Source organism: Oncorhynchus keta, chromosome 28 (assembly GCF_023373465.1).
Source record: "Oncorhynchus keta strain PuntledgeMale-10-30-2019 chromosome 28, Oket_V2, whole genome shotgun sequence".
NCBI lineage: Eukaryota > Metazoa > Chordata > Actinopteri > Salmoniformes > Salmonidae > Oncorhynchus > Oncorhynchus keta.
Genome location: NC_068448.1, coordinates 65,757,582 through 65,775,340, shown reverse-complemented (window position 1 = coordinate 65,775,340; position 17,759 = coordinate 65,757,582). Strand labels below are relative to the sequence as shown.

Genomic DNA, 17,759 nt, shown 5'->3' with positions numbered 1-17,759 from the left:
GACAACCAGGAAGAGGGGTGCTACCAGGACTGTACGCGGAGAAAGGCTACCACTACCAACAGCAAAACCAGGATCAGAACCAGTATAAAGATGGGAACCAAGATGGCCAAGATCCCAGTACCAGGATGAAAACCAGTATGAAGATTGCTCCCAGTATCAGAATCAATCAGGTTGCTACTCCGGCCCTCAGAGACCCAGGGGACAAACCAATCAAGGCTACATAGATCCAGGGACAAACCAATCAGGGCTACACCGATCCACAGGAAACCGAGGGCTCCTCTTATGAGTGACTGCTGCAATGGAACACACCCACTTCCTGGGTACTACATTCTTAGAAAGGAAAATACTATCTAGAACCTAAAATGGTTATTCGGCTGTCCCCATACAGTAGATAGAACTATTTGAAGAACCCCTTTTGGTTCCAGGTAGAACTCTTTTGGGTTCCATGTAAAACCCTTTCCACAGAGGGTTCTACATGGAACACACAAGAGTTCAACCTGGAGCCAAAAAGGGTTCTCCTATGGGGACAGCCGAAGAACCCTTTTGGAACCTTTTTTTGAAAGAGTGTAGAGGAGAGGAAGGGCAGAGGACTCCTGAATCCCTCATCAACCCCTAGCCCCGCCCCTTACAATGTACACCAAAGGCACTTGAGTAGACCTGAGAGGACAGGACAGGTGATCAATATGGCAATGATTCCACCTGGACTATCAAAGGGCAAAATATTGATACCTATCCAATCCTCTTAGATCTACAGTAATGCCTAGAGGGTCGATTTCAGGGGAAGCGAGAGAGGGACGAGAGAAGAGCCGGGGATCATCATGCCGGGGATGGACAGATGAGATGATTAATTAATGAGTGAGTGAATGAATAAACTTTATTGCATTTTACAGAGATTACTCTTACATATTGAAGTGGTTACACTTTCCAACCATATTCTGGTTGGAAAGTGTAACTATCACAAACATACACATTTGTTTATTTAAAACTGCATTATTAACATACATCCAACATGCTGTGCATAAAATCAATCAACCAATCAATTATACTAGAGGAAGCATAATACCTCATATTCTGAGACCTCTGGTGTTGCATGGATGAGTTGGTTGAAAATATTTTTAGAGTTTGATAAGATGATAATTCAAAAATGAAAATATTCATTGTCGAAGAGTGTAATGTCTGAAGAAGGAGTGACAGTGATCTGTGTTTTGCTGTTACCTGATAAACCGTCAGTAAAACATTGAATAAAGTGAATAATTCGGAGAGAACGCCTGTTTTCCCTCACCACACTACAACACTGGAACACTAGAACACAGAACATCAGTGGTGGAGATAAAGAGTGGAAACAGGAAGGGAAAAGGTGAGGAGGACGGTGCAACCTGGCCAGATTCCTGTCTGAGAGGATGTGAAGTCTCCATTGACAGGATGAGGTCATGGTCAGGCCAGACATGTGAATGTCCAGATGGTGGATTATAAATTCTCTGCAGTTTACACCCTTCTTTACCTTCTGTTCGAGTTCCTGCCCGACTACATTGAATTGCATCAACCAATAGTTGGGTGCTATGTCATCGACTGCGCAGTTGGGCACCAGATTGCAATATCATATAATGGGGTTAGCTGATACACTACATGACCAAACATATGTGGACACCTGCTCGTCAAACATCTCCTTCCAAAATCATGGGCATTAATATGGAGTTGGTCCCCCCTTTGCTGATATAACAGCCTCCACTCTTCTGGGAAGGCTTTTCACTAGATGTTGGAACATTGCTGCGGGGACTTGCTTCCATTCAGCCACGAGCATTAGTTAGGTCGGGCACTGATGTTGGGTGATTAGGTCTAGCTTGCAGTGTGCGTTCCAATTCATCCCGAAGGTGTTCGATGGGGTTGAGTTCAGGGCTCTGTGCAGGTCAGTTAAGTTCTTCCACACCGAACTCGACAAACCATTTCTGTATGGACCTCGCTTTGTGCATGGGGGCATTGTCATGCTGAAACTGGAAAGGACCTTCCCCAAACTGTTGCCACAAAGTTGGAAGCACAGAATAGTCTAGAATGTCATTGTATGCTGTAGCATTAAGATTTCCTTTCTTTGGAACCATGAAAAACAGCCCCATACCATTATTCCTCATCCACCAAACTTTACAGTTGGCACTAGGCATTCGGGCATGTAGTGTTCTCCTGGCATCAGCCAAACCCTGATTTGTCCATTGGACTGCCAGATGGTGAAGCGTGATTCATCACTCCAGAGAACGAGTTTACACTGCTCCAGAGTCCAATGGCGGCGAGCTTTACACCACTCCAGCCGACGCTTGGCATTGCACATGGTGATCTTAGGCTTGTGTGCATCTGCTCGGCCATGGAAACACATTTCAGGAAGCTCCCAGACTAACAGTTCTTGTACTGACGTTGCTTCCAGAGGCAGTTTGGAACTCGGTAGTGAGTGTTGCAACCGAGGACAGATGATTTTTACCCGCTTCAGCACTTGGCAGTCCCGTTCTGTGAACTTGTGTGGCCTACCACTTCGCGGCTGAGCCGTTGTTACTCCTAGACATTTCCACTTCACAATAACTGCACTTACAGTTGCCCGGGGCAGCTCTAGTAGGACAGAAATTTGATGAACTGACTTGTTGGAAAGGGGGCATCCTGTGACGGTGCCACGTTGAAAGTCACTGAGCTCTTCAGTAAGGCCAGTCTACTGCCAGTGTTTGTCTATGGAGATTGCATGGCTGTGTGCTCAATTTGATACACACCTGTTAGCAACGGGTGTGGCTGAAATAGCTGAATCCACTAAATTGAAGGGGGGTTAACAGACTTTTGTATATATAGTGTATGTTAAATAACTATGCAGGCGTTGTTAGATCTGGCATATGTCTTCAATGCAGTTGGCTTAGAACTCCAAATCTCACAAATGCACATTCTTACACATGTGCGCTCTTGGCGTGGTTGCCCGTGACTACGGCAGTAGTGTCAAGGTTGATGGGCGTGTCGGCACCCCCTGCCTGTCTGGAGTAATAGTAGCTGTTCTGCTGCCTTTGGGGGGTTGCCGAGGGGTCGTCACCGCAGCAACACAAAATCATGAAGCTCCCCAGGAGGCAGAGGGCGGAGCCGACCCATCCGGTGTACAGTGAGATGCCGAATGACATTAGACCCTCCTCTGCGTGAGCACCAATAGGAAACCAGATGGTCGACACCAATCCACAGAGAGCTGGGGAGAGAGAGTGCAGGAGGAAGAGGGAGAGGAAGGAGAGAAAGAGAGTTGAGTCAGCTTTTGTCCCCCAACGGGGTCTGTCAGTCACAAGGCTGCTGACAGGGACTTCCTGTCCCACACAGGAAGCAGGAGGAGAGAGGGTGATCTGAGGTCGTTACTAGTTACCACAGCAACAAAGTCATAAGCCTATTTCTATAATTTCTCTTCTTAAAATCTGATTTTAAACCTTAGCCAATGTTGACTTTGTGGCTGTGGTAACTACTGACAACCATGATCCGGTCCCAAATCATCCCATAGCCTCACACAGCATAATTAATCCATATAGGATAACATTAAGTTGTGTATATGTGGAATGTGTGTGTCTTTGTGTCTCACTTACCCACGATAAAGGTGAGAGCACCCCCGACCATGCTGTGGCGTAGTTTGGTAGCGGGGATCTCATCTCCGAGTCTGACACAGGGCAAGGACATCAGCACCAGCCCCATCGCAGGAAGCCCCATTAGGCACGCACACACCATCAGAGCACGGCATGTCTGGATGTATGCTGGAGGGGGAGGGGAGAGGTAGAGAGAGATCACAGCGATACCTGCCGGTAAACATTTTTTAAATGTTGACTTTTGCATTCATAAATAGTTGAAAACACAGAAATAACATAAGAGATATGTACAGTTTTCAGTAAGCCTTTATTGACTTACTTTTATTGAGGTCTGCAGGTTGGCTACAGATGTGGCCCATCTGCACACACACACACACACACACACACACACACACACACACACACACACACACACACACACACACACACACACACACACACTCTCTCTCTCACCTGGCAGTGTGAGAATATGGTTGAGCGTTACACAGTGGTAGAGTGAGGGAGAGATGACACACTCCGCCCAGAGGCCTCGCGCGCCCAGCTCGTCCATGCGCACACAGGTGGTGACAGTGTAGTCGCAGGTGCGCACCCAGTCATTGGTGGCGGTGGCGATGATGATACCTACCCAGCCTGCAAAGCTGGCCCCGCTCCCACTCAGCTGTCTGCACACATGTGCCATGAAACACACTATCACAGGGATGCGCAATCAAAAATAAATCACTTTCTTTTTAAAGAAGATAATTATTTTTTTAAATCCAAGGGAAAAAACTGAACTAACCCAAAATAGGTCTGTGAAAAATGTCAAAAAATATGAACTAATAAATTAACCAAGTAAAATGTGAGAGAATAAATGCATTAAAACCAATTCATCACTAATTAAATTACTAATACATTCCGGAGAGGTTCTAAGTTCTATCGTTCCACCTGGGACCAACCGTGCGAGAGGGGTGTGTGAGGAGGACTGAACTCCAGAGAAATGCTCAGATTGAGTTTTATAGTACAGGAAAAAAGTCTCAAACACCAAACTTTCAGCCAATCAGAAGAAGGTATGGGGTGGCTAATGTAAACCAGAGACCGATGGGTGCTAAGATGGTAAACTGCTGTGTGTTTCTGGGTGGGGGGGGGGGGTGGTTCTTCAGGATTTATGATGCAGTTTAAGTCTTAAAAACAAACGTCAGCAGTGTTGAAATTCCCTCTGGCTCCTGATTGATTTGGCATAAACACGGGTTGATTTAGCAATAATACGGCCGTGCTGCTTCAGAATTGTTGTCATGTCTGAACTTAGACATGGTCCTCCAGAGGAGCATCAGTGATATTAATATTCTGCATAGTGTTTTATGTAATTCATATTTAATTTATCTTGATCATTGTTTCCACACGAATAATGCAGCAGCAGTCTATCTACTAGCAAACCTGAATGATCAACTCCATCTGGTGGCCGAAGTTAGTAGTGAGATGGGTAATTTGTGACTACAAAATATCACAATACCAATACCCAGGCAATAAAGTTCATTTAATTTATTACAGAGTTTGAATAGGAAGGATAAGAGAAAGAAATTCAGAAATCTCACAAAACGACATGGTTATGAGACAAACAAGACCATATAGATCATATATAAAACGTAATAATTTCTTTAGTTAAGACCTTATTTTCCACACAGTGATACAAAAAAATCTGTGTATCAGCTGTGTAAAATCAAAACAGATTTGACAGTTTTCATGTGACACCACATTCTAAAATAATCACCAAACAGACAAATACATACTGTATATTACAATCCTTCATGAAAATGTTTAAGATTTACAACCAATAATAATAGACTGCATTGTAAAATATGTACATAGACACAACAGAATATAACAAAATCCCCCTACCTCTCTCACTGATTGCTCTCAGTTGATAATCTCTTGAATTGATTTCTTGTTTCCCCCCCTTCTCCGCTCGCCTCTCTCTTTTCTCCCGTCTATCAATCACTATTTTCCCTCACTTTTTCTTTCGTTTTTTACCCCCTTTTCTTCCCAATTTCGTGATATCCAATTACAATCTTGTCTCATTGCTGCAACTCCAAAAAGGGCTCGGGAGAGACAAAGGTCAAGTCATGCGTCCTCCGAAACATGACCCACCAAACCGCGTTTCTTAACACCCGCCCGCTGAACCTGGAAGCCAGTTGCACCAATGTGTTGGAGAAAACACTGTTCAACTGACTACCGAAGTCAGCTTGCAGGCGCTCGGCCCGCCATAAGGAGTCCCTAGAGCACGATGAGCCAAGTAAAGCACCGCCGGCCAAACCCTCCCCTAACCCGGACATTGCTGGGCCAATTGTTTGCCGCCCTATTGGACTCCCGGTCAAAGGCCGGTTGTGACACAGCCTGGGAACGAACCCGGGTCTGTCGTGACGCCTCAAGCACTGTGATGCAGTGCCTTAGACCGTCCCACCACCCCTCCCTTTTTCCCCCTCTCTATATTCTCCTCCACCCACCGTCCCACCACACCTCCATCTCTCCCTCTCTATGTGTGTCTGAGTGTGTTGATGTGGGCACAGATCTTGAGCGCTGGTCCCAGTTTGATGTTCATGCTGGTCATCAGGTGGTCCTCAGTGAGCAGCAGCAGGGCCTGGCCGTCTATCTCCTGAACACGGAACGCCTCTGCAACATCCACACAACCTAAAGACAACATACACACACAGGTTATAACCTCCCCATAACCTAAAGGCAACATACACACACAGATTATAACCTCCCCACAACCTAAAAACAACACACTCATAGGTTATAACCTCTCCTCAATCTAAAACAAACACACACACACACACACACACAGGTTATAACCTGCCAACAACCTACAGCAGGGAGATGGGTGAATGTGTATCCTTTTGTATATGTGTTTTACCTGGCAGTGTGTGTATAAAGTCCCAGACTTGCTCTACACTCCACTGTGCAGGTGTGGGTTCAGTAGAGGTCACGGTGGGGTTACTAGGGGTCATCGCTGGCTCTGATGCCCTCCTTGCCCTCCGTGCAGCTCTGCGCTCCAGCCTGGTTGTTATGGGAACAGCATGCCCTTCTTCCCCTTCGTAGTCACGGCGATGGGCGCTCCATATTTCGCGGGGCTAAAATAGATCATGTTACAGGAGATGGAACATGTGTGAACAGCGAGGTTTGAATTATAAAGGCGTATAAATGGTTATAACATGTTATAAAGCATCAAACCTGTATCACTGTGGAGTGAGTGACCTATTTGTTAAAAGCAATGTCTGAGTTGTAACTGTAACTGACCAGTCGCAGTAAGAGGGGCTTCCCAGGAACAGACTCCTCCTTGTTTATCTCAGAGCGCCGCCCCTCTGGCTGGCTGCCTGCACTCAGAGCACGCAGACGTTTAGACATCCCTACATTAAGCCTAGAGAGAGAGAGAGAGAGAGAGAGAGAGAGAGAGAGAGAGAGAGAGAGAGAGAGAGAGAGAGAGAGAGAGAGAGAGAGAGAGAGAGAGAGAGAGAGAGAGAGAGAGAGAGAGAGAGAGAGAGAGAGAGAGAGAGAGAGAGAGAGAGAGAGAGAGAGAGAGAGAGAGAGAGAGAGAGAGAGAGAGAGAGAGAGAGAGAGAGAGAGAGAGAGAGAGAGAGAGAGGAGAGAGAGATGATGTGTCCTTTCTCTGAGCACTCTGGGGTTAAAATTTTCTCATATCTCACATCCTGTCTGAGCACCAACACCTGACCACATCCTGTGTGTGAGGGTGTGTTTATGAATGCGTGTACTGTACACCTTTAGTAAATAGACTATATCTAGACAGAGAGAATACCTCATCTGTCATGGTCTTCCTTTCTGTGTTCGGCCTATGGGAGGGAGTGTGACTCACCTGCGGGCACAGGAAGTGGAGCAGTATCTTTTGGAGCGGTGGAAGGAGTGGGCATGGCCTCTCTTCCCACAAGACTCACACTGTAACACCCCCCTCTGTCTCTCTCTGGTACCTAGTGAAGTTTGGATTCAGAGGGAGAATTTAACTGAATATTGAATCAAATATTGATTCAGAAACAGGAGATTAAGGTGGCTTACCTGTCAGCGGGTCATCTGTGGCCACACCCACTCGTTCTGATTCGCTGGAATGTTCCGGTGGCTCTGGTGTGTCTGTCAATGGTAATAACTCCGCTCCCTCTGTGTTCCCATTCTGGGAGACACCCTCCTGCCCTCCCAACAACAGAGATGAGCGGTTCACCTGCACAGGTACATACACGCACGCACACAGGTTATATATACTGTTAATGTATAAGTATATGACACCAACTAGACATCAGCTATATCCCATGTAGGAAGAAGTATTTTACTCTAAAATGTGTGTGTGTGTGTGTGTTTACCGGGAACGCCTGCAGACCCTCTTGTATGACGAAGCCCTCCACCAGGTGAGTTAAGACACGCCTCCCGCCCTCTGGCCACACCCTCTGTGTCCAAGGCTCGCGCTCTGATAGGCTAAGGGTCTCAGTACGGCTCTGTGATAGGCTGAGGGTCTCTGAGTGGGAGGGGCTAACAGGCAGGAGAGGAGGAGGGAAGTCAGATGGAGGGGTGAGGCAGGGTGAGGCAGGGGGAGACTGAGAGGAGAGACTGGACAAGACTGGGGGGAGGAAGAGAGAGGAGGAAGAGTTCACAACACTTGTTACATTAGTGTTTCAAAAGTTAGTTTCGAGTTCATTAATAGGCCAAGGCTAAAGGAAATGGTGTGCGGGACAGGAGGACAGCAGAGAGACCCTGGTACCTGAGTGGTTGTCAGACTGAGTGGACATGTTCTCACAGAAGTCCTCTTGGTCCTTGTGGGGTAGGTCTGGGGGTCGCTCTATGGGACAGTCCAATGGTCTCTGGAGGTCTATGGAGTAACCTGAGGGGAGGGGGTGGTCGTTCTGAGTGGTGGGGTTATGAGGTGTGTGTGAGGGGGCATCAAAGTGTATGTGATTCTGAGTAGCCGGGTCTGCATTGGGGTGAGGGTCTATCGGACTGTCCTCGTCAGTGGTAGTCCCCACCTCCTTCTCTCCTTTCATCGCATCTTTCTGTCCCGGCTCTTCCTCCTCTACATCCATCCTTTCTCTCTGCTCCTCTCGCTCTATCTTCATCCTTTCCTCCCCGTCCTCCTCTATTCCTGTCATCAGTCTCAGTCTCTCATATTGTTTACCTCTCTCCATCCATTCTTCCTCTCCTCCAGCCTCTCCTTTCTCCTTTCTTGTCAGCAATCCCTTCTCTCCCACCCTCTCTCTATCTCTTTGGTCCTCCTTCTCTCTATCTCTCTGGTCCTCCTTCTCTCTATCTCTCTGGTCCTCCTTCTCTCTATCTCTCTGGTCCTCCTTCTCTCCATCTCTCTGGTCCTCCTCTTTATCTCTCTGGTCCTCCTTCTCTCCCTCTGCTCTCTTCTCAACAATACCTATTTTCTCTCCTGTTACCTTTCTCTCTCCTGCCACCCTCTCTTTATCCCTCTGCCCCTCTTCAATTTCCCCCATCTTTTCTTCCTCTCCCCCCACCCGCTCTCTCTCCTCCCTTACTCCCTGTCTACCCACTTCTCCTTTTGACTGAATGTGTCTGGCCTGATAATGGGGGTATGGTAGGGGTGAGTTGGCTTTGTGGATGGAGGAGGTGGGAGGGGGAGAGGTGTGGTCAGAAGTCCTCTGTGGTTGGGCATCGAGCTGAGGAGGTGGGGACTCAAGAACCAGGCACTTTGATTGGACAGAAGCTGGGGTGTGTGTGTTGGCTGCAGGCCGTGTTTGGCTGCTGAAGCGGCTGGTGGAGCCAGCGGAGAGGGCAATCATTTGCAGCTGCCTTGATGCCGGCGGTAACCGATCAAAACAGGAAGAACCCAAGGGAAGGGGCCTAGAGCCTGAGTTGAGCTGCGATTGGCCAGGGGTGGACTGTGTGGGCGGGCTTTGAGATGACAGACTGGTGGCTGGTACTGTACACTGTCTGATGGGTAGGGCCTGATGGGCAGCAGCAGCAGCAAATGGTCGCATGGCGGGGCTGTGTCTCGAGGGCACCACTCTGTGGCCGTTTGGAGAATGAAGTCTGGGTCTCAGAGGGACAGAACGCACAGAAGTGTAGAGAGCTGGAGAGAAGAGAAAAAGAGCGAGGGATTTAATGGTTTTATTGGACACACTATAAATCACACATCATTCTCCCTGAACATTCTACTCTTATCACATGTTTATGACTCACTTGGAGGCGGGACTGAGAGGCGCCGGGTAGGTGGGGTCTGTCTGTCTGTTGCCATGGAACTGGGCTGGGTGCGTGGCCGGAGAGGGGGGAAAAGGGGTGTAAGGGGACGAGAGATAGGAGAGAGGGAGGAGTAGGGAGGTTTGAGACGTAAAGAGGGGGGAATTGTGAGAGTGCCGGGAGAAGAGGGGCGCAGGGTTAGACTCTGGAGCTAAGGGGGAGGGAGGGAAGGAGAGCGGGGGAGAGGGGAGGAAAAGAAAGAGGGAGAGAGTGGGGTTTGAGAGGGAGAGGGAGTGTAGTTAAACTTGTGAGGCAATCACAATCTACACTAGTGGCCTCTCACACACCTAACACACACCTGCTGAACTGCTCACCTGAGCGGAGGCAGGGTGAGAGGAAGAGGAAGAGACAGGCCGTACCGTAGAGGTGAAAATCAGCTAAGAATGAGAGAGATACAGACAGATAGACAGACAGAATACAGACATAAAAAGAGAGCAAGAAAGAGAGAGAAAGATAGGAATGTTGAACTGAGGAAGCTTGAAAAAGGCCAGTCTCGGGGTTAAGTTTCACGATTTTGAAGTTGGTAGAAGTAGGACTGAGAGTTGTTGGTGTGTGTGTTGTTACCATCTGGGCCCTGAGCAGCATCTGGTCTCGGCTCGAACAAGGACTCCGACCCAGGAGCAAGGCCTGCTGGGATACCCTCGGTCTAACAGGCGAGATGCTCTGATTTGCTTGCACCAGAGTGGGCGTACCCAGGGGGCGAGGAAGAGGAACCTGAAAAAGGGAGAGTTATTTTTAGGAGGGTATTTTGAATACTGTACTCTTGGTTAAAGGAATGTAAACCAATTGATCCAGGAAGGGACATGGTTGTCTGTGTGAGTATGCGAGAGTGTGTGTGGCTGGTTACATAGTGTGCTGCTTTTGTTTTATTTTCTATTTGGTCAGTTACCTACCTGTCTGCTGGCTGGGGTATGGAAAGGCGTGATTGGTGGAGAGGTGGGCGTGGTGGGTGGCCTTGCATTCCCATTGGTCAGGAAGAAGGAAGACCCAGGAGCAAAGGACATTTTGCCATGGGTTACAGAGGGGGGCAGAGAAGGGATGGCAGATACAGTGGGGGAGGGAGGGGAGGGAGAGTGGGTGAGTAGAGGGGCAGTAGGGGTGAGGGTGGGGGAGTGAGGGGGAGAGGAGCAGGTTTGTGAGTGAGTTTAGTAGGGGAGGGAGACGAGGAATGCTTGAGTATAGGTAGAGTGGGTGTGAGTGTGGGGAGAGTAAGTCTGGGGGTGAGTATTTTAGAGGTGAGGGGGTTGGGAGTAAGTGAGGGAGCAGTAGGTGTAAATGTTGGGGTGGGGTTGAGTACTGTAGAGGTGAGGGTAGGGGGTGTTTTATGGGTGAGTGTGGGGGGGGATGAGGGGGTGGGGGTCAGTTTAGGTGGATTGGGGGTGGGTGTAGAGGAGGAAAAGGGTGTGAATGTAGGGGTGAGGATGAGTGTACTAGAAGAGGGATTGGGGGCAGGGGTGAGTTTAGGAGGGCAGGAGGAAGTAAGCTGAGGGGGAGTAGAGGTGAGTGCTGTAGGAGTGAGAGCAGCTGTAGACCTATTGGGGGACAGGGGGCTGGGCCTTGTGATAGGTCCCTCTCGTGTCTCCTCTCCCCCTGTCTCTGCTCTGCTCTCAGTGCATGTCTCCAAGGCAGGGTCTGTCTCCATCCCTCTAGGTTTCAGCACACTGCAGGAGGACACACACACACACAGTATCAGACTGCTGTCTCTGTTTTACAATGTAGTTCATGATTGACCACATTGTAAGTAGTTAACCACCGTTAGAGAAATCAGGTACCGTTGTCAAAATCTTTCCACAGACCGTTAAACATTAGACATACGCACTTCAAGTTGTTGTACCAAAGTAATGGTAAAACTCACTAATCCTAAGACTTCATTTATAATGGAGATATATGGGGACCATGGCATCAGCAGGTGTCACCCAAGCACGACAGATGCAAACATCTGGGTCTAGACTTGAGAGTGCTTCTCAAGCTGCCGGAGACTATTGTGCCTTGCCTTTAATCATGTTTATGATAATGATGCATAGCCTATTTTGTCAACAAATATCCTGCCAAGAAAATTCCAACCAATTAAAAATGTGGCTGTGGTGAAATGTTCTATCCAAAACCACCAAGAGTAGCCTACATACCTAGGCCTACCCCAAACCAGCTGTGACGCATGAAGCCAAATCTATTCTCTCTGTCCATCAGCGAAGAGAAAACGCATGTTAGTTTATCTATAGGCTCCTCCTTCTGTCACAGAAGGAAGGCTGATCTGCGTTTCAGGACAACATTGCAAATGAGTCAGTAGGGTAAAGGGGGCGTGCTCGAGACACCTTGCGCGCCCCACTTCCTGGTATGGGAGAGCGCAGAAAGTGTATTGTACAGAAGCGCGTCACAACATCAGCCCCGATAAATTATATGTATGCCTTTGCCTCGCTTGTGATAAACCTGCTAAAGAAAGTACAGTATCTTAGTCAAACGCGGATGCTTCAAACACGAGTGTGAAACATATGCTACGAATATTCCAGAGACGCTTATGTGAGTTTATGATTAATATAAATAACTTACGAACCGTAGGGTCCCCCCCCTGTGCTCCCTTCACTACCTCCATCCCTTCATACCTGCCAGGGGTCTGTGTGTCGGCAGACTGCTCAGGGCGACCAGAGAGACGACTGCGATGGGCCAGTCAGTCCGCCAGATGGGAGGAATGGAGAGAGAGCAACCTACTGTAGCGTAGAACTGTGACGCTCAGACAGAGAGAGAGGGGCGAGACAGCACAGCACCACGCACAGTGCAGGAGGACTGCACACAAATTATGTGTGGTCCCCCGCCCCATTCCCTCTTTTGAAGTGTTCAAAACAACTGGGCAATCGGAATAAAATACGAGATCAAATCATGACGTCAGTGATCTTCAGGTCGGAAAGTCGGAGCTCCAGTATGAGACCCAAGTGCCCAAAATGGAATTCCGAGTTGGATGACCATTCAAATCGATTTTCCCCAATCGGAGCTCGTTTTTTCCGAGTTCCCAGTTGTTTTGAACGCACTGAAGTCGGGGATTTCCGAGTTACCAGTTGTTTTGAACGCGGCATCTCTCTCTCCACCCATCTTTCTCTTTGGTGGATACACATTTCTCCTTGTTTATGAATAGAGGCAACAAAAAAACGTATATTCTGTCTAGATCTCACTACAAGGTCTAGGATCTTTTGGCGATTCCAACAGGTCAGTAATCTGAACATCGTAGAACGATGGAACATAATTTGCCCTGGCAGGCTTCGCGCTGCATAGGATTCCATTCCACTGTCTACAAGCCGTGGTTTCCACTAGTTATCACATCCACAATGTAAAAATGGCCTTATCATACAAATTAATGAAAAAAAAATGTATTTAAGGTTATGTATCAGTTAGGGTCAGTGGCGATTTAAGCATGTAAGTCTTGGTGGGGGAAAAAAAGTGTGATGCATACCAGCAAAGCCACAACACAACACTAAACAATACATTAATTGCAGTATGCCACTGCTACACCTGGCTATCAGCGGAGCCTTGTCTGGCAGCGAAACAGTTCATTCAGTCTCATTTACTGCCTTTAAAAAAACATAGCTGATATGGCTGACTTGCTTCAAGAAATGTGGTTTCTACTGACAATGGAGATGTACAAACTATGGTATAAGGGGACAACATGCAGATAAGAGGCATTTACATTTACATTTAAGTCATTTAGCAGACGCTCTTATCCAGAGCGACTTACAAATTGGCAATCCGTAATTTCGATTAAGACATTAATGAGCGAGCTAGGACGGACGTACTGTAGTCAATACAACCATTTGTTCAGCACTTTTGAAATGTACGGCGGCATAATTCAGAATATAGGCCGTTCTTACAGTGTTCTACCTGTACACCAAGTCAGAACCGTAGAATAAATAAATCGAACATATAAGCAGACAATGAACGCTCTCACAATATTCAATGATTAAAATCCTCAAAAACAGGTTATTGGCTACATGTGCACCACCAAGTTAGATCAGTAGGCGCAATTAAGAGGGGAAAATAGACCAAATTATTAGGGTGAGGCACAGCTTACTACACAACATACACTTAGAATTACTTTCTAAGCTACAGTATACATATCTCCCTGGCATATTACATCATTTATGCAGCAGCAGCATACAATACATTTTTGGACTCACCTTGTTGTGTTGTGCTCACTTGAACAGGAAGGTGGTGCAGTGGTCCTTCTTGGACAGATTTTGTCATCAAACTTTGTCATCAAAGTCTGGAATTCTCTGGATTTATGGTGCTTTCAAGACAACTGGGAACTAAAAAAAAGGTTGAATCTGTCACGCCTTGGTCTTAGTATTTTGTGTTTTCTTTAATTATTTGATCAGGCCAGGGTGTGACATGGGTTTATGTTATATTGCATGTTCGTATTGGGGTTTGTAGTATTTGGGATCGCGGCTGATTAGGGGTGTTGTATAGGCTTGGCTGCCTGAGGTGGTTCTCAATCAGAGTCAGGTGATTCTCGTTGTCTCTGATTGGGAACCATATTTAGGTAGCCTGGTTTCGCTTTGTATTTGGTGGGTGATTGTTCCTGTCTCTGTGTAGTTTCACCAGACCGGCTGTAATTAGATTTCACGTTCCGTTTGTTGTTTTTGTATTTTGTAATAGTTATTTCATGTATCGTTCCGTTTTCCTTCAATAAAGATCATGAGTAACAACCACAATGCATTTCGGTCCGACTCTCTTTCGACCAACGAAGAACGCCGTTACAGAATCACCCACCACACATGGACCGAGTGGCGTGGTTACAGGCAGCGACAGCAGGAGCAGAAAAAGGAGGACGTTATGGACAGCAATGGCATGGAGTATACGACGTGGGAAGAAATAGACAGGTGGGTGGCCGATCCAGAGAGAGTGCAGGAGCCCACCTGGGATTCGCTGGAGCAATGCGAAGAGGGCTATAGGCGAATGGAGTCAAAAAGAAAGACACGGCGGCGCAGAGCGAAAACCGCAAGTAACCCCCAAATATTTATTGGGGGAGGGCGCAGAGAGAGAGTGGCTGAGTCAGGAGTCAGACCTGAGCCTAATCTCCCTGTTAATTGTGAGGAGCAGCAATATAAGGACTTCTGGTCTTGGGAGATGATATTAGACGGAAAAGGACCCTGGGCGCAGCCGGGAGAATATCGCCGTCCCAAGGAAGAACTAGAGGTGGCTAAAGCGGAGAGGCGCTGGTATGAGGAGGCAGCACGGCGACGCGGATGGAAGCCCGAAAAGCAGCCCCAAAAAATTATTGGGGGGGGGCTTAAAGGGAGTATGGCTATGCCAGGTAGGAGACCTGTGCAAACTCCCTGTGCTTACCGGTGGGCTAGAGAGACCGGGCAGGCACCGTGTTATGCTATGGAGCGCACGGTGTTTCCAGTGCGGGTGCATAGCCCGGTGCGGCACATACCAGTCCTTCGTATTGGCTGGGCTAGAGTGGGCATCGAGCCAGGTAAGCCTGGGCAGGCTCGGTGCTCAAGAGCTCCAGTGCGCCTGCACGGTCCGGTCTATCCAGAGCCACCGCCACACACCAGTCCTCCGGTAGCAGCTCCCCGCACCAGGCTTCCTGTGCGTGTCCTCAATCCTGTAGCACCAGTTCCAGCACCACGCACCAGGCCTTCTGTGCGCCTCGCCTGTTCAGCACAGCCAGAGCCTTCCTTCCCTCCTGCGCTGTCGGAGTCTCTCGCCTGTTCAGCACAGCCAGAGCCTTCCTTCCCTCCTGCGCTGTCGGAGTCTCCCGCCTGTTCAGCGCTATCAGAGCCTTCCTCCTCTACAGCGCTGCCGGAGCCTCCTGCCTGTTCGGAGCAGCCTGAGCTGCCAGTCTGCAGGGAGCTGTCAGTCTGCAAGGTGCTGTCAGTCTGCATGAAGCAGCCAGAGCTGTCAGTCTGCAAAGAGCTGTCAGTCTGCAAAGAGCTGCCAGTCTGCAGGGTGCTGTCAGCCTGCATGGAGCAGTCAGAGCTGTCAGTCTGCATGACGCAGCCAGAGCTGTCAGTCTGCAAGGAGCTACCAGTCTGCAGGGTGCTGTCAGCCTGCATGGAGCAGTCAGAGCTGTCAGTCTGTATGAAGCAGCCAGAGCTGTCAGTCTGTATGAAGCAGCCAGAGCTGTCAGCCTGCATGGAGCAGTCAAAGCTGTCAGTCTGTTCGAAGCAGCCAGAGCTGCCAGTCTGCAAGGAGCTGTCAGTCTGCATAGAGCAGCTAGATCCGCCAGTCAGCCATGATCTTCTAGATCTGCCAGTCAACCAGATTCTTCCAGATCTGCCAGTCAACCAGTCTCTTCCAGATCTGCCAGTCAACCAGTCTCTTCCAGATCTGCCAGTCAACCAGTCTCTTCCAGATCTGCTAGTCAACCAGAATATTCCAGATCCGCCAGCCAGCCAGGATCTTCCAGATCCGCCAGCCAGCCAGGATCTACCGGAGCCTACTACCTGCCTGAGCTTCCTCTCAGTACTGGGCTTCCTCTCAGTACTGGCTTTCTCTCAGTACTGGGCTTCCCCTCAGTTCCGGGCTACCCCTCAGTTCCGGGCTGCCCCTCAGTCCCGAGCTGCCCCTCAGTCCCGAGCTGTCCCTCAGTCCCGAGATGCCCCTCAGTCACGAGCTGCTCCTCAGTTCTGTGGGGTTCTGGGTGAGGACTATTAGGCCATGGTCGGCGGCGAGGGTGGATTATCCAAGGACGCGAAGGTGAGGAACTAGGACATTAATGGAGTGGGGTCCACGTCCCGAGCCGGAACCGCCTCCATGGACAGACGCCCACCCGGACCCTCCCTATGGTTTTGAGGTGCGTCCGGGAGTCCGCACCTTAGGGGGGGGTTCTGTCACGCCTTGGTCTTAGTATTTTGTGTTTTCTTTAATTATTTGATCAGGCCAGGGTGTGACATGGGTTTATGTTATAGTGTATGTTCGTATTGGGGTTTGTAGTATTTGGGATCGCGGCTGATTAGGGGTGTTGTATAGGCTTGGCTGCCTGAGGCGGTTCTCAATCAGAGTCAGGTGATTCTCGTTGTCTCTGATTGGGAACCATATTTAGGTAGCCTGGTTTCGCTTTGTATTTGGTGGGTGATTGTTCCTGTCTCTGTGTAGTTTCACCAGATCGGCTATAATTAGATTTCACGTTCCATTTGTTGTTTTTGTATTTTGTAATAGTTATTTCATGTATCGTTCCGTTTTCCTTCATTAAAGATCATGAGCTGCGACTCTCTTTCGACAAACGAAGAACGCCGTTACAGAATCATGATGACGTCAGCAATCTTCAGGTCGTAGCTCTAGAAAGAGGCCAGAGTTCCCGATTTACAATTCCGAGTTGGATGAAAGTTCAAAAGGTATTTTTCCAGCCGTAGCTTGTTTTTCCAGAGTTCCCAATTGTCTTGAACTCACTAAAGTCAGATTTTGCAGTTCTGAGTTAAGTTGTTTTAAGCATGGCACAAATCATGCTTCATTGACAGCATGTCCAATGTTGAATATTTATAATTTGAAACTAGGAAAAGAGACCCTTAATCTTAGACTTGGGACCACACAACCACAAACACTCCACTGAATATCAGGCTAATTATCAAAGGGGCGGCAGTGTAGCCTAGTGGTTAGAGCATTGGACTAGTAACCGGAAGGTTGCGAGTTCAAACCCCCGAGCTGACAAGGTACACCCATGTCCTATTATATAACTCCGATACCTCAGTACTCCAGCCCTATATGAATAGTTATTTGCATGTGTAGGGCTACAGCTGGTGGCTGGGAATACCTCAGTCTTCAGCTCCAAGCCATCTGAAGCCCGTTGTATAATCCTAGCTACCAACCGCAGGCACACAGGTGTTATGTCAAACTGTTCCCTCACCAGATCCTGTTACCCCTTTATAGTTGGATATGCGAAAAATTCCAATTCATACATGCATATTAATACACACTTGTGTGAAATAGGACAAATAGAAGCACCCACCAAAT

The 17,759-nt window shown here is 48.3% G+C and overlaps 2 protein-coding genes across 5 annotated transcripts; both read right to left on the bottom strand.

Annotated features, from left to right (window-relative positions):
• Nucleotides 1-856: 856 nt before the first annotated feature.
• Nucleotides 857-4,540, bottom strand: LOC118360523 (claudin-11-like). 2 transcript variants are annotated; one of them, XM_035739766.2, is made up of 4 exons: nt 4,360-4,540; nt 4,035-4,268; nt 3,585-3,749; nt 857-3,202 (listed from the first exon to the last, which is right to left on the bottom strand). In XM_035739766.2, exons 2-4 carry the CDS (start codon nt 4,258-4,260, stop codon nt 2,916-2,918), a joined length of 678 nt encoding a protein of 225 aa, XP_035595659.1. In that variant the 5' UTR covers nt 4,261-4,268; nt 4,360-4,540; the 3' UTR covers nt 857-2,915. The 2 variants fall into 2 exon arrangements, with proteins under 2 accessions (XP_035595659.1, XP_035595660.1); XM_035739767.2 differs by having other exon boundaries at nt 4,035-4,243.
• A 535-nt stretch (nt 4,541-5,075) lies between these two features.
• LOC118360522 (protein PRRC2C-like) lies at nt 5,076-12,582 on the bottom strand. Of its 3 annotated transcripts, XM_052483632.1 has the most exons (12): nt 12,416-12,582; nt 10,709-11,476; nt 10,380-10,529; nt 10,130-10,192; nt 9,759-9,966; nt 8,320-9,648; nt 7,925-8,178; nt 7,626-7,785; nt 7,429-7,540; nt 6,855-6,975; nt 6,472-6,688; nt 5,076-6,245 (listed from the first exon to the last, which is right to left on the bottom strand). In XM_052483632.1, exons 2-12 carry the CDS (start codon nt 10,817-10,819, stop codon nt 6,091-6,093), a joined length of 2,880 nt encoding a protein of 959 aa, XP_052339592.1. In that variant the 5' UTR covers nt 10,820-11,476; nt 12,416-12,582; the 3' UTR covers nt 5,076-6,090. The 3 variants fall into 3 exon arrangements, with proteins under 3 accessions (XP_052339592.1, XP_052339593.1, XP_052339594.1); XM_052483633.1 differs by lacking the exon at nt 10,130-10,192; XM_052483634.1 differs by lacking the exon at nt 10,130-10,192 and having other exon boundaries at nt 9,759-9,822.
• Nucleotides 12,583-17,759: the final 5,177 nt, after the last annotated feature.